The following is a 24081-nucleotide window of genomic DNA, read 5'->3' on the forward strand; positions in this document are numbered from 1 at the left end:
GCCCGTGCCCCGCAACGGGAGAGGCCGCAGCAGAGGGAGGCCCCCATACCAAACACACACACAAAAAAAAATAATAATAATAATAATATCTGTATGGCAATATTTCCTATATACTGTCATCCTTTGGCATCTGTGGGGGACTGGTTTCAGGACCACCCACGGATACCAAAATCCACAGACGCACGAGTCCCTTGCCCTCTGTAACCACAGACACAGAATCCGCGGATATGGAGGGCCTACTATATAAATTATTGCTTTATTAGCAGTTAAAACATTTCATGTTTATTAACTCTCTGTATAAACTAGGCGTGTCCTTTGTCCAACTGTTCCAAGATGTTTGAAATATTTATTTGTAAGTCAGTTATAAATGTGCTAAGTGCTTACATAATCCTTGGCATTAAGTGAAAATAAGCCATCTACCTACCAGCGGAGTCCCAAATCCCACACTTTGTAGATTCCTCCTCACCCATGCTTCCTGATACAACTCTTGGCTTCTGCCTCTATTATTCCTACTGCAAGCGTTAGGAGGAACTAGAAGAGTTATTTACTAAGCAGCTGTATGGCCTGCTAGCTCCTACTACATGGGTGTATATAGTTCAAATAAAACTCATAAAGCCAATGTTACCATCACGATCTCTTCTCAGTTCTTTCCAAAACCCTCCTTCTTAAACCACTTCTTCTCTGAGCCTTTCCCCTAGTTAGTGACTCCTCTCAACCCTTCTTAGTTTCTCATTATGTCACTCCAAAGTCTGACCAGGTTCTGTTTCTAAAAGTATAGACTTTAATTTGAACAAAGCAAAAAATTCTACCTAGACAGAAAGCTGATTTTCATACTGTAAAATGTAGCGCTGCTCAGCATAAACTTTTGGCTTTATGAGAATTCTAGGCTTCAATATTTTAACAGAAAATTAATTATTAATGATTAGGAGACAAACACAGTCCATTTGTTCATAGCAACATGCCCTTTCCATTAAGTTTAATACAGGGTAAGAGACATGCACACCATTTGCTTTTACCACTAAGTCAGTTCGTAGGTTAATAAAACACGCATTCACACGCAGCTGAACAAACAGAGTTTTTATACAGGCAAATTTGAAAAACATGGTTGCTAGGTCATCACTAATAATTAATTATGATTTTAGAATTGGCCATCAGCTCTTCTGACACAGGTGTTCACCAAAACAGAGAAACAAAAGATCTCGTTTACCCTTTAGAGAACTAGGAATCAGTATCTGTTCCTCCTGTTTATTATTTTTTTTAAATAGCAGTAATACCACCATCTTAAATTTGGGTAGCACCTTTTAAAAATATTCACATATATTATCACATTTTACGCTTATAACAAACCTATGAAGTACAATGGAAGATATAATTAATCTCATTTTAAAAATAAACAAATACAGAGAAAAATTGTGACTTGTATAAGGTCAATGCAAAGGCACGCTGGCAGGAAATACAGTTCCAGCCTAGGTCCACAGCAAGTAAGACATAAAATGTTCCCACAGGTTGCTTGTGTTTGTAACCTGCTTCTGCCTAGTGTTCACCTTGGGCTGGCTCTGCAAAGCTGGCTTGCCCCTTCATGCCATATCTCACTTCTACAATCAAGGGGAACAAAGGGAAGGTAGATAGAGGATGGAGTGAGGAAGATAAAGTAGGGACAGATACCCTGTACCAGCGAGCAGCAAACATTTTCTGTAAAGGGCCAGAAAGGAAGTATTTTAGGCTTTGTGGGCCATATGGTTTCTGCAGTGCTTACTCTACTTTGTAGTGCAAATGCCGTTTCAAACAATACATGAGCAAAAGGGCACCGCACGGCTGTGTTTCAGTAAATCTTTTTTTTTTAAACAAAAACAGGCAGTGGGCTCACAGACCATAGCTTGGCAACCTCTGCTCTAGACCTGCAGCCTCTCCCAGAAGTGTATATGCAGGTGTGTGCTGGAGGCAGGAGGGCATCCTCTGACTGACTTCTCAGCAGCACCTCAAAGCCAAGTTCACGTCACACCGCACAGCACCTCAGTCTTAATACGCTGCTACTCTGACTTAACCTTTTTTCCTCATTTTATCAGTTAGGGTCTCTAAGAGTGTAAAACTTGCAGATCAGGATTTTCTCTGATACCATCTAACACAATAATCTCCTGATAATTTCTAAAATCAGCTTACACATGCAGTGATTTCCTTTTCTTTCTGCAGGAAAAGCCATCTCTACTGAATCTTCTGGAAAAGGAGTTCATCAATTGTTATGTATTCAGGAAAAGCTCAGGGAAAAGTCTGGAGTCCAGGGGATAGCTTAGCCTTCAGGGAAGCCTCCTTTCCCAAATTCAGACCTGAATAAACAATAAGTAGGAACTTCCCTGGTGGCGCACTGGTTAAGAATCTGCCTGCCAATTAAGGGGACACGGGTTCGAGCCCTGGTCCAGGAAGATCCCACATGCCACGGAGCAACTAAGCTCGTGTGCCACGGCTACTGAGCCTGCATTCTAGGACCCGCGAGCCACAACTACTGAGCCCACGTGCCACAACTACTGAAGCTCTAGGCCCGTGCTCCGCAAAAAGAGAAGCCTCAACAATGAGAAGCCCGCACACCGCAACGAAGAGTAGCCCCCGCTCGCCGCAACTAGAGAAAGCCCACACGCAGCAACAAAGACCCAATGCAGCCAAAAATAAAATAAATTTATTTTTTTAAAAAAGTAGGCTAATCTCTAACTCTTCCCTTAGACCTGGAAGAAATTAGGAATCACAGTTCAGACTTTTGAGCAAAGAAAAATATAACTAATTATCATGTAGTACAAAAATAACCATGCATGTTATTTTGAAGCACCAGTGCCCCTGACACGTACAAATAATTAAACAAAACAATGCTCAACACTCCTTCTTCTGACCTCCAAGAGAGTTAAGAAAAATTAACATTTTCCTAAAGGTACAAAGATGTTTATCTGTGGAACATCGAGTGTTGAAGGCACAAATAAAACTGGAGTTTCACAGGACAGTATGTGCTTGGATTCTACCCCCACGAGCACATGCACACACCCACCTCTTAACAGTGCTGAACGCTAGTATCTGGGACTATAACTGCAGGCAAACATGTCGAGACCTGACCAAAGGTATCAGAACTCATATATAATCTGGAAAATGGACTGAATGCTAGAACACCATTAAAATTCAGAAAATTCTTGTATCATACATTCAAAAGTTTCCTAAACAGAGCTGAAATTACTAGATAATAAGAAAACAATAAGCAGAACATATTTCAAAAAGGAACATTACCTCAATTGGGTTAAATTTAACACTGCTTATACTGTCAAATCCCCAAGTCATTGAACATATAGGACTGGTTCTTTGTTCATCCCAAATGTCTACTTGCTGTCCACATGTGGCAAAAACAGCTTCTTTCCAGTGATGATCAATTCCTGTATATACTGTCTTTTAAAGCAAAGATGTTGTTATAGATGAGTCTTTTCATTAGTACTTCAAATCTACAGAATATTTTAAATATATTTCTCTACACTCTCATTTGTTTAAGAAAATCCCAGTTCACAAAGAACTTTCTTTGAAGCCCTCACTGAAAGGAGAAAACTCTACCATAAGAAATGATGTTTCTTATCACACATTCTGGGAATAAAGAAAAATGTTAACATGGGATGTATTTAATTAAGTTTGAATACATATCACTGAAGTAATTTTTAAATCATCATTGGGTATTGAAGGATCTTGGAACCAACTAATGAAACACAAAGGTAATTTCTAAAAAACTTAATTCCACATTTAACATATGAAGTACTGATTCCCAGGACAGAAACACAGATACAAACAACTGCATTAAAATTTATGGGGAGAAATAAAATTGGCGAGCGTGGATGCTAAGACTGTTAAAAGCAATAAAATCTCATAAATTTGGTATTATTTACTTAAAAATATGTGACTCATCTATTCAGAACCAGCTTAAAGTCTACCTTTGTACTATATGGCAAAAAATGTTTGCAAAGCAAATTAAAGGGAACTATTTAGCCAATACTTTAAGCTTTTAAGAACTCTTATCAGCATCCGCAGATTTAGAATTATTTTCTATTCATGAAGGCAAGTCCTACAAACTTTTCCATAATAAGAATTAACCCCCAATACCACAGAGAAGGGGTAACACTAAATGTTTCAAAAATCTTTGGAACTCCTAGAGAAAAGACATTTTACAAGAATGAAACCAATTTTGTTTTACGAATTACTAATTTTTTACCATCTGCAAATTATTTCCATTTCATACTAATATCCCACCTCCATGTCCCTTCAAGAACACGAAGATCAACCATTAGAACACAGGAAGGCCCTGATCATGGGCTGGACCCCTCATTTAAAGAAAGAACATTTAGAACTTCTTGAAACCTGAAAAGCAGAACCTAAATATATACTAAATACTGAAATGACAAAGAGATTTTAAAGATGCGATATTTAAAGATTAATTCTAACTTCAGAATTTCACTTATTATCAAAACGTAAGCATTAAAAAACATGGGTAGGCCAAATTATCTGAATTATTAAGCTATAACTAAACTATATCATCTGATTTGCAGAATATTAAGAAATATAAGATTTATACAAAAACCACACTATTACATTTATTCATTTCCTAAAGAATTCTTTCAAGTAAGAAATTCTGAGCTTTGTGAAAGATCCATGATGATATAAATCAGAAGCTGAAGCATTTTTTTCTGACCTTACAGATTTCCCCCATGTTCTTGCTATAGAAAATGTTTCACTGCATCCTCTAGCTAAAAACAGAAACTGAACCCTACTGCAATGAACACCAAAGAACTGTTCAAATTCTTGAACTGCAAAGGACATTCATTGCATTAAATGTTGCTTAGAACAGGCCAATTATTGCAGCCTGAAGTCTCTGATTTCTTATTTATATCTTTTTTGAAATTAAAATTATGAAATAATTGTAGGTAAAAGATAAGAATTCTAATAGCCCAAGTATGGGTCAATTTATTTTTGTACCTTTCCTAATATTGTATGCAATGGTTCCTCCTCTTCTCCATAGCCTGGTCCATCCATTTTCCACTGCTTCACAGTTTTGTCATCACCAACCTAGAAATATTTATGATGATGATAATGAACAAGTTATAAACTGTAAACTTGCCAACACATACATCAAATTATAAACCTCTCAGTTTAAAAAATAACACATACCATATTCTTCCAGTACTGTATTTACTGATGCATTTATGTCTCACCTTGTTATAGTAAAGATTTGTGACAAACACATGAATTACATAAAATTTAAAACAGCATGAGCAGAGCAAAAGAAGAGTACGGTAGAAACAAAGTTAGGTCATAAACATGGCAAAAACTGCATTACTGTAATAAAGATGACTTCAAATTAGGGAGAAAAATGAATTACAATAAAATGGTATTGTGAGATCAGATGGGTCATTTAAGAAGTATGAACCAATCTGACATCTTATATAAAAATAAAATTCTAGGGGCTTCCCTGGTGGCGCAGTGGTTGAGAGTCCGCCTGCCGATGCAGGGGACACGAGTTCGTGCCCCAGTCCGGGAAGATCCCACGTGTCGTGGAGCGGCTAGGCCCGTGAGCCATGGCGGCTGGGGCTGCGCATCCGGAGACTGTGTTCCGCAACGGGAGAGGCCACAACAGTGAGAGGCCCGCGTACCATATGGAGCCTGTGCTCCACAACGGGAGAGGCCACAACAGTGAGAGGCCCGCGTACCACAAAAAAAAAATTCCAGGCAATTTTATATGTAAAAAATGCAACAAAACCCGTAAAAAATACTAGAGAGAAGGCATTTTTAAATCATGGCATGGGTAAAGTCCTTCTTTGCATGACAGAAAACTCCAGAAACTATTAATTCAGAGGTTGTCAAACTGTGAAGTGTAGACTTCTGAAGGACCCTGAGAATTTTTCAGGGGTCCAGGAGGTTGAGACTATTTTCACGTTAGTAAAGGCACTGCTTGTCTTTTCACTAAGCTGACAGTTGCACAGATGGTGAAATAAATGGTGGGTAGAACTGCTGGCACCTTAGCCCAAATGAAAACAAGGCAACAAACTATGGTCATTTAGACTTTGGTATGTGGCAGATATGTTCAAGATATTAGGTAAACGTCGATTTTACTAATTTTTTTGGGAAATGTTTCCTCAGGCAAGGGAAACAAGTGGGACTCCATCAAACTTAAAAAACTTTTGCACAGCAAAGAAAACTATCAACAAAATGAAAAGGCAAACGATATTTGCAAATGATATACCCAATAACGGGTTAATATCCAAAGTATACAAAGAACTCATACAACTCAGTATCAAAAAAACAACTCAAATATAAAATGGGCAGAGGCTCTGTATAGACATTTTTTCAAAGACGACAAACAGATGGCAAATTAGGCACAGGAAAAGATGCTCAACATTACTAACCATCAGGCAAATGCAAATCAAAACCACAATCAGATATCACCTTACACCTGTCAGAATGGTTATTATCAAAGCCAACAAATAACAAGTGTTGGTGAGGATGCAGAGAAAAGGAAACCTTTGTGCACTGTTGGTGGGGATGGAAAGTGATGCAGCCACTATGGAAAACAGCATGGAGATTCCTCAAAAAATTAAAAATAGAACTACCATATGACCCAGCAATTCAACTCCTAGGTATTTATTGGAAGATAACAAAAACACTAATTAGAAAAGATATAAGCACCCCTATGCTCAATGCAGCATTATTAACAATAGCCAAGACAGGGAAGCAACCTAAGTGCCCATCAACAGATGAATGGATAAAGAAAATGTCCTATATATACACAATGGAATATAACTCAGCCATAAAAAAAAGAATGAAATCTTGCAATTTGCAAGAACATCGATGGACCTAGGGGGTATAATGCTAAGTGAAATAAGGCAGAGAAAGATAAACACTGTATGATTTCACTTATATGTGAAATCTAAAAAACAAATGAACAAATATAACAAAACAGAAACAGAATTATCAATATAGAGAACAAAAAGGTGGATGCCAGAGGGGAGGGGCTGGGGGAATGAGAGAAATAGGTGAGAGATTAAGAGGTATGAACTTCCAGTTGCAAAATAAGTGTACAGTGTATATAGTCAATAACTATGGGTATCTATATATGGTGACATCATAACTAGACTTACTGTGGTGATCATTTTGAAATGCATAGAAATATTGAATCACTATGTTGTACACCAAGAACTAACATAGTGCTGTAGGTCAATTATACTTCAAAAACAGAAAAACAAACTTATAGAAAAAGAGATGAGATTTGTGGTTAACATAGGTGGAAGGGGGAACTGGATGAAGGCAGTGAAAGGTACAAACTTATTTATAACATAAATATTAGAGATGTAATGTACAAAATGATAAATATAATTAACATGGCTGTATGTTATATATGAAAGTTGTTGAGACTAAATCCTAAGAGTTCTCATCACAAGAAAAAAAATCTTTTTTCTATTCCTTTAATTTTGTTATCTATATGAGATGATGGATGTTCACTAAACTTACTGTGATAATCATTTCATGATGCATGTAAGTCAAATCATTATTGCTGTACACCTTAAACTTACACAGTGCTGTATGTCAATTATACCTCCATAAAACTGTTTCTAATCCCCAAAATAAAAATGTTTCTAAACCTAACAACTACTTTCAACTGTTTTCAATCCCCAGGATTGACTATCATTGCTTATGCAGACTATTAAAACAGCCTCCAAACTGATCACTTACTGCTGTCAAAATCTCAAAGCTCAGCTTAGATTCTGTCATACCGCTATTAAAAAGCTTTCAATGAACTTGAACAGGTATTTGTACATGATAGCATTATTCACAAAAGCCAAAAGTTGGAAATAACCCAAACGTCCATTGATGGATGAACAAATGTGGTATAAACAAAATGTGGTATATACATATAATGGAATATTATTCAGCCTTAAAAAGGAAAGAAATTCTGATACATGCTACAACATGGATGAGACTTAAGGACTTTATACTAAGTGAAATACATGAGAAACACAGGGACACACAGAGACACAAAGTACAACAGTGATTACCAGGAGCTCGGGGGTGGGAGATAGGGGTGGGAGATGTGGAGTTAGTGTTTAATGGGTACAGAGTTTCAGTCTGGGAAGGTGCTAGTGGTGATGGTGTACAATGATGTGAATGTACTTAATGCCACTGAAATGTACACTTAAAAATGGTTAGAATGGGGCTTCCCTGGTGGCGCAGTGGTTGAGAATCCGCCTGCCGATGCAGGGGACACAGGTTCGTGCCCCGGTCCGGGAAAATCCCATATGCTGCGGAGCGGCTGGGCCCGTGAGCCATGGCCACGGAGCCTGCGCTCCGCAACGGGAGAGGCCACAACAGTGAGAGGCCCTTGTACCGCCAAAAAAAAAATGGAGCCTGCGCTCCGCAACGGGAGAGGCCACAACAGTGAGAGGCCCTTGTACCGCCAAAAAAAAAATGGTTAGAATGGTAAATTTTATGTTATGTATATTTTATCATACACAAAAATCCTTCAATGATGTATTAATAAGAGACAAAGGAGTACAAATTACTCATCTTGTTTTATTTTCTTTTTTTAAAGAGACTTGCTTTTTTTTTTTAAATTTTATCTATTTTTGGCTGCCTTGGGTCCTCGTTGCTGCACACAGGCTTTCTCTAGTTGCGGCGAGTGGGGGCTACTCTTGGTGCACGGGCTTCTCATTGCGGTGGCTTCTCTTGTTGTGGAGCACGGGCTCCAGAGCACAGGCTTCAGTCGTTGTGGCACACAGGCTTAGCTGCTCCACAGCATGTGAGATCTTCCCAGACCAGGGATCAAACCCGTGTCCCCTACATTGGCAGGCGGATTCTTAACCAGTGTGACACCAGGGAAGTCCCTACTCATCTTGTTTTAATCCCACTTCTGAGTGTCCTATAGAATATTAGTTCAGTAATATGTTAAGTAATTATTAAAAAGATTTAAAAGTATGGAAAAGGCTGGATTACATAAAGAAAACCTGGACTTTTCCAAGTTTTAATAAGTTATTTTGCATTGTGAAACTCTGAAAGGCCCTTGGACCATGTAAATGAACTCAGAAAATATTCAATTACATCAGTCTTATACATGTTGAAAAGAGTTAATGATTTAACTGCATTATACTTACAGTAAAAAAGGAAGTCCCACAAAAGCGAGTACATATTCCTCGTACAAAACCTTCATGTGCTTGTACCGTATGAATACATTTTCGTTTAGTTAAGTTCCAAATTCTAACCTATGATAAAGCATACTAGGAAATTTCAGTGAATTGTAAATAAAAAACGTTCAGGCACAGGAGTACATTCCAACAAAAATAAATTCAACACTGAAAAGGCTGTAAATCACTCTACCAGACAGCTAAAAACAAAATCCTCTAGATTAAAATAATGCAATGTCTGTGGATAAGAATATCAACAAGCAGAAAACTGAATCTGTTAAATACTCTGTTGATTCTAGTTTAAAGTGTTTCAAAGCTTTCTTTCTTTGCCAGAGTGGGGAAATTAAGTGTTGAATTGTTAATAACATCCTCTGTGAAAAAAACCTCACAGTTAAATATCTGTACTGTAAACATGCCTTATTACTTACTGTCAAATAGCCTTAAGTTATACATTTTAAATACCTTAGGTTTAGATAAGAAACTACTGAAATTACCAATTCAAATAGAATTTACTCTTGAGAATTAAAAGAAAACAGAACATAGAAAAACAAAATCAAACCAGTTAAAACCCACAGTAACGCACAACTAAAGGAAGAACATTTGTAATATAACTATTTTTAGTTTAAAATATCAACGTTTAGAGTGACACTTGCCTCTCCATCACATGCCCCAGAAAGGACAGTAGCCAGACTCTTCGGATGTTTTGCCAAGCAACTGACTCCGTCTCGGTGACCATCCAGGGAAGCAAGGAACGGTTTCGCAAAAACCCGTTCCAGTTTGGTGGCATTTAAAGCTCTTACATATTCTCGTGGGACCTCAAAAGGATGTAAGGTAGGATCATAGTTTCTTGGAACTGAAATAAGAATGATTCCTCTTAATAAAATAATTCACATTTAATATTTCCTGTGGTCTTCCTCAGCTAATCATTCAATTTGTTACTCAAAAAACCTTTATGAGGGACACTGTCTGTGCCTAGCACTGTGGAGAACACAAAAGTTGAAGACCCTTTGTCCAAAACCTTTCCGAAATTACCAGAAAATCATGGAATTGTCTTCCTTATTTTATGTTTCACAAAGCTCCAATACTTCAATCTTTCCATTTTGTTATCTATTAACACTTCCATCCAGAAACTATAAAGAAATAGGAAGATGTTATAAGAAATAAGACCCTTAATAACAAGATCAGGTAACTAATAACTTCCTAACCTCAAGATTCTGTGACCAGCCAGTCATTCACTCATTCATACATTAATAATGCAACTACTAGGTACCAGGTAATGTCTAAATACAGGATACAGAACCAAATACGATTGTACCACTCTCTGCAAGCTCAGTCTGATGGGAAAGACTGATAGTCACAATAATAACGAGGCAATGTAATAAAAACTCTGATATTAGTATAAAAACATGTGACAGAAACATAGAAGGAGAGTGCTTAAGTGTGTACAGGATGGGAGGAAATGTGCAGGGGATAAGTTTGGAAAGACTAGTGTTCAGAGAAAGCTTCCCAGAGCTAGGAGAGAAACTGGGTAAAGGCTTGTGACACAGGATGCCTCAAAGAGAATGACTGAAATGCACTGAGACTGGAAAGAGTAAATGTAAGCTAGTTGTGGGAAAAGTAATCACTGGTGAAACTGAAGAGGAAGATGGGACCAAGTTCAAGGAGTAGGGATGATGTCAAGTCCAAATGACACAACCTAATTTGCATTTTAGAAGCATTACTGTTTTGTTACTTAACCTGTAAACATTTTGTAAGCAGAGACCATATATTTACTTAGCACTGCTCATAATATATATATATAATCTACACGACTCAATGATAGTGAAATATTCTTCCAGCCTCACCTTCTACGGCTTAACCCCTTACTCAAACTCCGAAGACATGGCCCTTTTCTTATGCCTTAAGTTTATTCCTGCCTTAAGGCATTGCACCTGTTATTCTCTTCGCTTAGAATAGTCTGTTCAGGGGTTCCCTGGTGGAGCAGTGGTTGAGAGTCCGCCTGCCGATGCAGGGGATACGGGTTCGTGCCCCGGTCCGGGAGGATCCCATATGCCGCCGAGCGGCTGGGCCCGTGAGCCAAGGCCGCTTAGCCTGCGCGTCCGGAGCCTGTGCTCCGCAACGCGAGAGGCCGCAACAGTGAGAGGCCCGCGTACCGGAAGAAAAAAAAAAAAAAAAAAGTCTGTTCATACATGGATGGTCCCTTGTCATTTAGGTATCACGAATTACAATTCATTAGCAGTCAGCATGTTAATGGGGGAACAAGACACCCAGTAACAGAAAAATAAAGCTCATTAATTTCATTTTAGCCATTCCCACATCAAACTTCTCCACAAGTTTTTAAGAGAGAACTGATGGCTTTACGTTTCACCTTTATCTCTTCCCACATCCAGAAGGACGTAATTTTAAGTAGTAAATTAGCCAAAAGTTAGAGCCATGGGAAAGGTTTAAAGAAGTCTTCTCAACTGTTAAATCCTTCAATCCACGAGTTTGGCTCACTCAAGTTCCACTTTTCTTCAACAGGAACCTGAGAACAATCAGAGAGCAGCAGCTGGAAAGGGGGAGGTGGAATCGTTTCCCCATATAACTAACTTTTCCTCTTACCACTAGAGAAAGCTATTAGAAAAAGTACTTGAAGACAACGGTTCGGCTACCCAGTACCAGAACGGCTTTATGCCCTAGCGAAAGGGAACAGGAAAAGAACGAGAGTGGAACACCAGGCTCCCCTCCAGCTTTATTCGGTGGAAGCCGAGGCCAGATCCAAGCCTGGCGGACTCCCGACTAACTTGTCTCACCTCTCTGTAAGTCCAGTTTGGTTTCGCGGACATAACTGTCCGGGTTCCGGCTCAGCATCTTCACCTTCATCTTGCTCCTAGTTCTTCCCGACTCCACGAACCCTCCCCTTTAGATTCCTGTTGCCGCCGCCTCCTCCTCCACCAACACACACCACTTCCGCTTTTTCTAGGCTACTTCCTGTCACGTGACTTCCACGGAGAGGAAACCGGGCTCCACTGGGCCCTGCGGTGCTCCGTAGTTTTGCGGACAAAGGTTGGCCGGGGGCGGTGTTTCAGTGGTGTTCTCCCATCCACGCCCTTCGGCCTTAGCCAGCCGCCGAGGTGGGCGAGGCGAGGCGGGGCGGGGACTTGGCTGAGGTTCCCCGCCCCCTTCTCACTCTCCTCCGGGTAGGCGTGGCGTGTGGCAGCACCCTTCTCCTGTACCCCTGGCCCCTGGGTCTCTCGGCTTCATCCCGCGCCCAGGCGTGTGTCTCCACGCGCGGGTCCCGGAAGTGGGCTCGTGCCCTGCGGTTTCTGTTCCAGCGTGGCGACCGTCGCCACGGTGGCGGCCACTGCATCTCGTCCCACTTCCACGGCATCACTGGGCCCTGAGCCCATGACGGGCCAGGGCCAGTCGGCGTCCGGGTCGTCGGCGTGGAGCACAGTATTCCGCCACGTCCGGTACGAGAATCTGGTGGCGGGCGTGAGCGGCGGGGTCCTTTCCAACCTGGCGCTGCACCCGCTGGATCTCGTGAAGATCCGCTTCGCCGGTAAGAAACCGCTCAGACCCTGGGCTTCTCCTTGCTGTCATCCCGAGCTGAGTGATAAAAGACGCAGACGGAGGCATTGGCCTCTCCTGCCTCTTCCATACGGCAGGTGAGGCGAGCGTTGAAGAAGATGCTGTTTGTCCGGGCTCGCCTGGGGCCAGATTTGAGGAAGGGGAGTTTGGTAAAGTGGTCTGGCAGCCGTCGTCCCCTTTCCCCAATACTGAGGGATGAGGAACATGGATATAAAAGTCTGAGAAAAGTTCTCATTGGTATAGAACGTGGGACTCAAAGCCTGATTTGTAAAATAAGAAAGGGTTTATCACATTTTAGGGCTTAACCCTCACAGGTGTAAATCATTCGCCCTTGGAGGTACAGGTTTCTCCCGCTTTTCGAAAGTTCGCTTTACAGCACCTCCCTTTTAGGAAAGGCTTACATTAGTACCTGTTTTCCGCTAACCCAAAAATTCGAAAGAAATCCGAAGTGGATTTTCGCCATTATAAAAAAAAAAGGCGAAAAGCGAAAATAGCATTCAGCGTCTGTTTTGCAGCAAGCCCTTGTAGAGGCAGCATGCACCGCCAGCAGCACGAGTGGCACCACCAGCTTCTTTCCTGGGAACTGCACTCAGCATCAAGCCGCCATAACTTTGAACTGTGTCTGTGAGCATCTGTGCTTTATCGGGATTTATTTTGTGCATCCATTAGCAAGGTGTGTGTTAAGGTAATTGCTTCTTCGCTTTATGCAATTTTGGCTTATTAAAGCTTCCATGCTTTACTTTCGCATAGCCAGGGAAACCTGTACTTTGAAAGCTAAGGATAGTCACGTGTTTGGCCTCAGGGCTGAGAGGGAAATGCAAGTGCTTGGAGTAGGGAGTAATCCTTAGTAGATGGTTAGGAATGAGGTTGGGATAGAATTCTCTTGAAAGTTTGTTTTTGGTGTTTACAGTGTGGTACAATGTCCTGTGAAGGAATAAGTAGCTAGAATTCAAATAGTATTGTTTTTTATTTAGCTTTATTGAATTAAGTTCATTGAGTTAAGTGAATTAAGTATATTGAAATTAATGAAGTACTTTAATAGATAAACTCAACATTCAATTCTGGAAAAGATAGCATCAAAGAAGGTCTTTGATAACTTTATTTGGAAAGTATTTTCTGTCATTTCAGTTCTCTTATTACTGTTACTAAAAGTGGGGTCCGGCTGCTCGCCATTCAAAAGACAATAAAGAGGCAAAGTTGGTGGAAGGGAAAGTTTGCTTTATTTCAGAGGCAGGCATTTGGTGGGGGATAGGGCGGCCTCGTGTCCAAAGGCTGATTCCCACCCCCCCTTCCCGGACAGTCAGTGGGTAAGACCGTTTATAGGCGGAGGGAGGGGGCTAGATGTAGAAACAACACAGGCAGCTCTGACAGTCATCTTGAAATTGGTCATGCAGCATAATCTTGATTGTTTTAAGTACAGTTAGTCTTCAGTTCCAGGGTCGGTTTGTTCCCATTTCTTTGAGGCCAGTTCTTGGAATTGTGGCAGTTTACGTCATGGCTAATCTGGTCATCATGTAGTTAACTTCTTCCACCTGGCGAGCATTTCAGAATCTACAAAACAGCTCAAAGGATATGGTTCAGAATATTATCTACAGCCCTTGAAGAGGAACTAAAGGTCCTTGACTTGGCTAAATGAGTAAATTATTATTATTTGGTCCTGTTTGACCGTTTTCCTTTGCTTCCATATTTTCTCACTTCTCTAATTAAACTTATTCTTTGACCAAAGTTTTTCTACCGACAAAAGGCAGGCGGAGGATGTGGGGGGAAAGGACCATAGGGTCCTGCTCTGTTTCATTACTACAAGTTAATTTCTACCATGAGAATTAGATCAGAAGTGGATTATCTTAAAGAGTTAGGTAATTGTATTCTGTTCACCTGGTGTATATTGGTCTTTTAACATTTGTAGACTGCTGTATGGGATACAGAAGCACCTAAAGTTCTTGCCCTCAGGAAACTTACATTCTAATGGTAGGTTTGAGACTTAGTCAAAAAGTAATTGTAGACAACATAAAATTAAGGGCAAAATGGAATAAATCCAAATACCAAAGCATGAGTAGAGATAGACTGTTAAGTGTAGATTGGTGATGACCACAGATATATATCTGTATCTGTAAATGTTCCATTAGATCTTGAGGTTCCCCAGAGAAGGACTGAAATTTTGACAGCTGGAGAGGAGGCAAGAAGCCATTGAAAATCAGTGAAAATTATGGAGTGTTCTCCCTAGAAGAAAACCCACAGAGGCATATAATTTCCATAGTTTACCATGCACACATAAATAATAATTATGACAACAGGGAACATTCATTGAGCATTTACTTGCAGCAAGAGCAATGAACTAAGAACCTTACTTGCATTATATCATTTACTACTCTGAACAGCCCTGTGAATTTATTATCCCCGTTATACAGGTGAGAATAATCGAAACTGACTAACTTGCCCAAGTCACAAGTTTGTAAAGATAGATCTGGAATTTGAATCCAGGCAGTCTAACTCAAGTACCCTCTGGCACTTAACGACTTACCCCAGTACCTCTAGGAATTCCTGGTATACTGTGGCTTGAACATGAAGGCAGGAATTCTGGACTTGGCTCTAGGTGCAGACCTATATGACTTGGTATTTCTCTCCTGCAGCGTTTTATGTAAGAGCAGAAGAGGTGATGGTTGAGATGATCGTTGAGGAATAGTGTGGTTGGCCTGGTGAGTTTAAGACAGTACTGTGAAGCAAACTGTGCCTGAGAAAAAGGAATTCTTGGTGCCTGAGAATATTGGTAGTCTTGATGAAATGGAGAGAGTATTAGGAGACCAGTAGGGCTGAAGTGATTGAGATAGGATTGGGGGACAAAACTGAAGACCTAGGAGTTGAAGCAGAACTTTGTAATCGCAAGCCCATAGTGTGGCTGTGAAATGGTGATAAGAAAGAAGAAAACTTAGGAAGATGAATAACTGAAATCAAAATAGTTGCCTGGCCACCAGCATTAGTACTAGAGTTTTTATGCTTTCATAAAATTAAGCCCTTATAATAAAATTATAATACCTAGTGATGGGGGTGTTAGTCTTGACCATTAAACCAAACCTGCAATATTTCAATGAGTTCAGGTACAGATTGGAACTCAGAGGTGTCCAGAGTAGTCGAAGGATTAGAAATCATTTCATATGAGACATGACTGGAGGAACTAGTTTAACTTAGGGAGTGGGAGGGACTTAAGGTATTTAGAGAACTGCCATGTGGGAAAGGGAGCTGCCTTATTGCAGGTGGTCTGAAGGGCAGACAGAGGGTGGGTGGAAATCACAGGGAAGCAGGTTTTGGCCTGGCAAAGTGGCGGTGCTCAGAAGTGAAACTGGCGATGACTGGCAGTGGTTCAGCAGTTGGATGACAGAGGTTAGAAGATATTCTTGTGTTGGGTGGAAAGGTCACTTCAGGTGATTATTGAGGCCCCTTATAACTTCAAGACTTAAAGTACTCAAGATGACACTTTAAGTCATCAAGAATGATGAGAGGGAGCCCCAACAAAGAATGTGAATGAGGTATAAAAATGGTAATTTTCTAAAATAACCTGAAATCCTAATCTGTAGGTTAATCAAGGAACCAAAATGTAGAGCCCATAACAAGAATAGCATACAGTCAAGTTTTGTATGTATATGGTATTGCAAGACCCAGTAGCATAAATAAAGTAATACTTACTGAATGTTTGCTATGTGCCAGGCATGCTTTTAAGAGCTTTATATGTATTAACTCACTTACTTCTCTGTAACTTTTAAAGTTAGGTTCTGTTATTTTTCCCATTTTGTGGATGAGAAAACTCAGGCACAGAGTAATCTAGTAACTTACTCAGGGTCACACAGTAAGTGTTGGAATTGGGGTTCAAACCCAGGAAGTCTGATTTCATAGCATATGAAACCATAAGTGGGTAGTTTGGTATTACTAAAGGGTAAAATGCTAAAGGTTGAAATGAAAATTATTCCAGAAAGTTAAGCTACTGGATTGACACATCTTTTATGCCATGTAAAAATGGAAGCCAGGTCTGGATGTTAGGAATGAGATCAGGACTAGTGATGTAGAAACCATAGCTCAGGGATAGAAATTGAAGCTACTTAATGATTGAGAGACTACCCCTGTTGAGTGGAAAGACTGCCTAAAAATCAGCATTTAAAGGATGGGCAGAAGAGGAGGCTGCAAAGGAAATTTAGTGGCCAAAGAAGTAAGAGGAAAATCAGGAGAGAGTGAAACTAGCCCAAAGAAGTGTGTTTTAGGAGGTAAACGATGTCAGGTGCTGCTCAAGGGTTAAATAGAGAGGAATCCCAAAGTGCCCTGGGAGATCTTTAACCTGCAGTAGCAGGTGGAGGCCCAAACCAGCTTGCAGTGGATTGAGAAGCAATGGAGGTGAGAAAGTCCATGCTGAGATTGTAGTTCTCTCCTTCAGAAGCTTAACTGACAAGGAGGTACTGGGATCTCAGAGGAAACACTCAGGAGATACTTTAGTGTTTACGTTTTGATGGGAAAAAACTAAAAGTGAGAAAGAGATTGGAGATGGAGACAGAAAGATAATGAGTGAGATTTCTAAGGGGTTCTAAGCAGAATCTAGAGCAGTCTCTTTCAAACTTTTTCGGCCACAACCCTCAGTAGGAAATAAATTTTATCTTTGCTATCTGGTGCGAGCACACATGTACACATATTACTGAAACAAGTTTCTTATAGTAATAGTTATCCTTACTACTTGTGATGTCATTTATATTGTCTTCTATTCCAGTCCGTTGTTGGTGCGGTTTTTTTTCTTTTCTTTTGGTTTGGGGTTTTGTTTTGTTTAGTTTTAATGATCTCCTCAATCAATTTCTTGACCATCTGCAGGTTTCAAAATGCTGACATAGAGTACAGGTAGAGGGGATTGGTTTTATTAAGAGGGACCAACTCTTCAGTGTAACGGAGGAAAGGAGGGGTAAAACTAATACCCAACAAATGGAACAGGTGGTAATAGGGTAGTAAAAATTAGTGTCCCGTCTTGGCTCCCTCCTGCACAGCAAACTTTTCTATCTTCCAATTGTGTCTGTTGACATCTTTTAGTACTATTGTAGGCCATTGTAACAGTTATGCAGGAGGTATTTAGATGTACCTACTAAATCCTCGGTGGCAAGTGTTTTTAAGACAATTATGAGGCCATTTAGGCCAAAAATATTCACTGTACAGTAAGTCCCCTACATACAAACCTTCAAGTCGTGAACTTTCAAAGATGCGAACATGTGTTCGATGTCCAATCATGTAAGTTCACATGTCTGGCATACATTGTCACGTGCGTGCATCCTCTAAAAGTGGTTGTGCTTTTGTGTACTTTACTGTGTAGAGTACAGTAGTATAATATCTTTATTTCAAGCCCATGATGTCCAGAAGCAGGTGTAAAAGCAGTGGTGATGTAGCTGGTACTGCTAAGAAGCGCCAAGTAATAACGATGGAAACAAAAGTGAATAATTGAGAGAGTGGAGTGAGGCAAAAAGATGGTAGATGTCGCTCATTCTTATAACATGAATTTTTCAACCATTGGCATGATTCTAAAGAACAAGAGCAAGATCACGGAACTTGTGAAGTCTGCTGTGCCGATGATGTTGACAGTAATATCAAAGAAACGTCGAAAAGTGATGGAGGAGATGGAGAAACTTCTCAGTGTGTAGATGCAGGATCAGCATCAGCATCGAGTCCCGCTCAATTTTAATTCTATATTAGAGAGGCCCTAATTCAGATCCTCTTCATCTCAGTAACTTTGCAGTGGCCTCTTCTTTTCTTGCTTCCAGGTTTTCCACCTTCACATTCCCCCCAGGGTACCTGGGTCTCCTTTCTAAACACGTATTTGGTTATCTTAGGCACACTTGAACCCAAGTTTGAGAAATATGGGACTTTGAGATCATAGGCAGACTCTCTTTTGTGATTTTCAGGAACGTTTGCAATTAAGTCTATCTTAGTCTGCTAGGGCTACCATAACAAAATACCACAGAGTGGCTTAAACAACAGTAAATGATTTTCTCATAGTTCTGGGGGCTGGAAGTTCAAGATCAAGGGACCAGCAGGGTTGGTTTCTGGGTGAGGCTTTTCTCCTTGGCTTACAAATGACTTTCTTTTGGCTGTGTCCTCACATGACCTTTTCTCTGTGCATATGCACTCCTAGTGTGTCTTCCTCTTTATAAGGACCCACCAGTCCTATTGAATTAGGACCCCACCCTTATGACCCCATTTAATCTTAATTATCTCCTTAAAGGCCCTATCTCCAAATACAGTTACATTGGGGGTTTGGGCTTCAATATATGAACTGGAGGAAGGACACAATTCAGTCCTTAAACAGGCCTTTACCTTTCTTTAGAGGCTGATTTCCTACCAACCTTTCCCTCTAACAGCTGTTTACTTCAGCTGTTCCATGCCCCCAGTATTCTCCCCAGCAGTGCCAGGTGCTGTGATGCTTCATGTATTTGTACCAGCTCTTCCACTTTTCTAGAGATAAACTTTCTCTCCTTTTCCCAAAGACAAGTTTCTAATCAATCTTCAGGTCTTTACCCAGTATCTGCTCTCCCACTTTGCTGTCACCCTCCCACATCCCCCCAGTTCCTCCATACACAAGTGTTGATCGTGTTTCCTCTATATTCCTATAGCACTTCATAGGTGTACCATGGGGCTCATAACTTTGTAATGAGATTGCTTGTCCATTTTGCCTTGCAGATTATATCTTCCTCAGGGTCAGGGTTTGTGTCCTACTTAGGTTTATATTCCTTCTTTGCCCGGCAAAGAATAAATAAATAAATAAATAAATATCTGTGAACAAGCAGACATCTTTCAAAATTAAAGATTTGATCCTAACTATATGATAAAGTAGATTAAATTATAGTATTAAGGAAGTATAGGGTACAGAATGTTGCCTATTACTGAGATACTTCATACTCTACACTTCTAGGATTGACTTCTTAAAACAAAGAAATCATTGGTTCATGTCTGTGAAAAGCAAAGATGGTGTTTTGTGATTTGTATTTTTTTGTTTTTTTTAAACCTCAAGAGAGAACTTGTGTTATGAGCTTATTACTGAAAGGAAAATTTACTTAGGAGACATTTATACGGAGAATGAGAGCCATGAAATCCAAGGGAAGCATCAGAAATTATAAAGAACACAGCAAAACATTTCTTGAGAACCAGTAACTCTGGTACCTGCTTTTTTTTTTTTTTTTTTTTTTTTTTTGCGGTACGCGGGCCTCTCACTGTTGTGGCCTCTCCCGTTGCGGAGCACAGGCTCAGCGGCCATGGCTCACGGGCCTAGCCGCTCCGCGGCATGTGGGATCTTCCCGGACCGGGGCACAAACCCGTGTCCCCTGCATCGGCAGGCGGACTCTCAATCACTGTGCCACCAGGGAAGCCCAATGCTACTTGCTTTTAAACTTATCTTTTATAAACCTCACGACAACCTGCAAGGTAGGTAATACTTATCCCCACTTAAGTAGGACACTAAAGCTCAGGAAGAAAAGACCAAGTAGCTAATTAGGGAAGTTAGATATCAAACCCAGGTCTTCTAACAAAGCCTAGTGTACTTTAATCTCATTTCATGGTGTAACATTGTCAGGTTAATGATGAAAGAAATTGACTTTTCCCTCTTTGCCTGGCATTGGTAAACAGTCAGTGGTTCTTTGCCAGGCTGCAGTATGCACAGTAAAGTAGTGGCAAGGGGACAGTGAACTGGGCATGCCTGAGTATGACTAGTGGACTGTAATTTGTATAAACTTTCTGGGGGTCAGTTTCTATGAGTATTTGAACAAATTTATACTCTTTGACCCCTTCTAATTCCCATTCTAAGGATGTAAGAAAAAAATTGTTGAACAGAATTTTCTTTAGAGATCTTTTAATAATAACAAAGAGAAAAAAACAATTCACATGTCAACTAGAGGACTTTGTACAAATGATGGGATATCTGTGAGAGGCAAAGCCATCATGTCATTGTTGAAATCATTTTTTTTTTGAGTCTTTTGGAAATCTTATTTTACGATATACCAATTTTATAAAAAACATAATTAAGATTATAAATTTGGCATTCTCTTTCATGCCATTTCCCTCTAGGAAACAGAAGGCACATTCAAAATAGTATAGCTCTGGGGCATGGGGGTGCCTAAAAGAATTGTTTACAAAGATGTAAGCAGATCATAGGAAAACCATAAGGAGTAATGTAGTATTTGGGGCTAGAAACAGTTTGGGCTGCTGTCACCTGAAGGGCCAAAGGACAGGGAGAAAGAGTCATTGAGAGAGGGCCACCTTGAGAGGAGCTGTGACCTTCAGAAGAGGAATGCAGCCTGCCCAAGGCAACCCCTGCAAGAATAAATATCTGCATCTGCTCTCTTCCATCCCTTTGATCTGCCAGGGCTCCCCACTAACCCAACTCAGCTAGAAGCTAGAAGGCAAGATCAGGCTTCTGGAGCAGAACATGGTTGAGAGGGTTGGACCCTGGATCTGGAAAGGAAACAGAAGATATTCAGGCTATATTAATTGAACACATATATATTGAGAGCCTGCAATGTACCAAGCACTATGATAGGAGTAGGCATATTGCAATGAGGAAGTAGTAGTCTCTGCCCTCACCGAGCATCTTGCTACTGAGAAACCAGGATAATTGCACAAAAAAACTAATAATTGCAATGAAGAGTGTTTTATTATGGTAGGGAAAGTGTGGTATGCCATGGGAACAGAGAAATTTGACCCCATCTAGAGGGTAGGAAAGGATCCCCAAAGGAAATGATTGTTAAACTGAGACCTGAAAGAGGAATCAAAGTTAACTGTGTGAAGGAATAGGTAAGAAGAGAATGTTCATGGCAGACAGGGTAGCCTGTGCCAAAGTGTTAAGGTCAGAGACTGTATAAGAGCTGAAAGTTGTTGAACATTCTAGCAATTTTCATCAAATATTTTGAAGTGTAAACTTCAGTGAGCCAGGAGCTGTGCAGTAAGTTCCGTAAGGCAGCATCACTGAATGCAGGGAGAGAATAAAGAGGAGACTGGGGCTTGTTGCAGAAGAGTGGTGGAGGGTCTTATGTATTATGTTAAGGAATATGTTCTTTATTCTTTGGGGTGTAGAATAGTTTTAAGTGGATAAATGACTTATTGAAATGCATGTTTCTAGAAAGATTACCTAACCTACAGTGCAATTAATGGGGGCGGGGCAGCAAAACTGGATATAAGAAGGCTAATTTAAATTCTGTTGCTAGTTGAGAAATGGTGTCCTGAAGTAGGGTGATGGCAGTGTGAACCGAGAGTTGTGAATGGGTCCAGGAGAGACTTGTGATACAGAATCAACACATCTTAGTTGGTAGGAGGTTGTAAAAGGAGGAGTGTTCATGGATGGTCCCCAGGTTTCTGTCTTAAGCATCTGTGTAGATGGTAGTTCTGTTTATTGACCAATAGGCATCAGCAGAATAAGAGCAGCTGCAGTAGGGATAGGGAATACTAGTTCAATTTTGGATATGTTCAAACTGCAACTTTTGTTAGTTGCATTTATCTATGTAGATCTGAAGATAAGCAAAAAAGTCTGGTCTAGGGATAGAGAACTGGCATTTATATCCACAGACAAAAAAAGAAAGAGAGGAAATATGCCACAATAAGGGTAGTCATCTTGGAGTGGTGGCATTGTGGGTGATTTTATTTTCTTTATTCCTTCTATATTTTGTAAATGTTCTGCAGCGTACACGTTTTGCTTTTCAAAAAGCCATTTTTAATGATTGTATGCTGGTTTAATATTTGTTACATGGAAAAGGTTTTTAAATTACACTATTTCAGTTGCAGATATAAAGCATCTGAAAATGTTCTTGGGTGAAGGATAACAGAAATAAAATTTTTAAAAATTTCCCTAGGGCTGCTGTTTTATTTTATTAAAAAGGTATATGTCATCTTTGTTTACTTTTTACATCATGAAATTTGTATTGGTGAATTCTCTTTATCATTCTGCCCCTACAACCACTCACAGCCAGTCTCATTCCCTGCAGATAGCTACAATTAACCATATGCACTGTTTCAATCTATTACTTTCATAGCTCTCAATTTTTCTAAATATTCAGAGTAGTCCACTGTATACATGTATCATGATTTATTTAAACATTTCCCTATTGGTGGATGTTGAAATTACTGTCACTTTTGCTGTTGCAGAAGACGCTTCAGTAAACATCGTTCTATGTGTATCTTTGTAGATTTGGGGCTATATTTCTATAGGATATATTTTTAGAAATGGAACTGCTAAGTCAAAGAATAATTTGCATTTGAATTTTTATTAGTGTTAAACTGCTCTCAGAAAGGCCATGAAAGTGTCTATTTCCAAATACCCACACCAACACTGGGAATTAACAAACCTTAAAATTGTTTTCTGTCTGGAGGGCAAAAAAAAAAAAAGCTACCTTGTCTAATTTGTATTTTATTGGTGAGGTTGAAAACTTTTTCAGTGCTTTTTTTTTTATTGAATAGTTGATGTACAGTGTTACATGTTACAGTGTACAGTATAGGGATTCACAATTTTTAGAGGTTATACTCCATTTATACTTATAAAATATTTGTTTTATTCCCGGGTACAATATATTTTTAATATTAATATTTCTTATACAAATTTTTTTATTTTATATTAGAGTATAGTTGATTTACAACGTTGTGTTAGTTTCAGGTGTACAGCAAAGCGATTCATTATACATATACATATATCTATTCTTTTTCCATATACGTTATTATAGAGTATTGAGTAGAGTTCCCTGTGCTATACAGTAGGTCCTTGTTGATTATTTTATATATAATAGTGTGTATATGTTAATCCCAACCTTCTAATTTATCCCTTGCCCCCCACCTTTCCTCTGTGGTAACCATAAGTTTGTTTTCTAAATCTTTGAGTCTGTTTCTGTTTTGTAAATAAGTTCATTGATATCATTTTTTATTTTTTTTATTTGAGTATATTTTTTTAACACCTTTATTGGAGTATAATTGCTTTACAATGGTGTGTTAGTTTCTGCTTTATAACAAAGTGAATCAGTTATACATATACATATGTTCCCATATCTCTTCCCTCTTGCGTCTCCCTCCCTCGCACCCTCCCCATCCCACCCCTCTAGGTGGTCACAAACCACCTAGCTGATCTCCCTGTGTTATGAGGCTGCTTCCCACTAGCTATCCACCTTACATTTGGTAGTGTATATATGTCCATGCCACTCTCTCACTTCGTCACAGCTTACCCTTCCCCCTCCCCATATCCTCAAGGCCATGCTGTAGTAGATCTGTGTTTTATTCCCGTCCTACCATTAGGCTCTTCATGACATTTTTTTTTCTTAGATTCCATATATATGTGTTA

The 24081-nt window shown here is 39.8% G+C and overlaps 2 protein-coding genes across 2 annotated transcripts in view; one reads left to right on the forward strand and one right to left on the reverse strand.

Moving 5' to 3' along the window:
• DCAF13 (DDB1 and CUL4 associated factor 13) overlaps positions 1-12135 on the reverse strand; it is a 27113-nt gene extending 14978 nt beyond the window's left edge. Inside the window, exons 1-5 of the mRNA XM_007119043.4 lie at positions 11978-12135; positions 9839-10038; positions 9156-9263; positions 4990-5079; positions 3265-3420 (exon numbers count right to left, since the gene is read on the reverse strand). Coding sequence (XP_007119105.1) covers positions 3265-3420; positions 4990-5079; positions 9156-9263; positions 9839-10038; positions 11978-12047 — 624 coding nt within the window. The 5' untranslated portion in view covers positions 12048-12135. The remainder of the gene's footprint in view (positions 1-3264; positions 3421-4989; positions 5080-9155; positions 9264-9838; positions 10039-11977) is intronic.
• A 127-nt stretch (positions 12136-12262) lies between these two features.
• SLC25A32 (solute carrier family 25 member 32) overlaps positions 12263-24081 on the forward strand; it is a 50585-nt gene continuing 38766 nt past the window's right edge. Inside the window, exon 1 of the mRNA XM_007119042.4 lies at positions 12263-12726. Coding sequence (XP_007119104.1) covers positions 12573-12726 — 154 coding nt within the window. The 5' untranslated portion in view covers positions 12263-12572. The remainder of the gene's footprint in view (positions 12727-24081) is intronic.

This window comes from Physeter macrocephalus, chromosome 15 (assembly GCF_002837175.3).
Source record: "Physeter macrocephalus isolate SW-GA chromosome 15, ASM283717v5, whole genome shotgun sequence".
NCBI lineage: Eukaryota > Metazoa > Chordata > Mammalia > Artiodactyla > Physeteridae > Physeter > Physeter macrocephalus.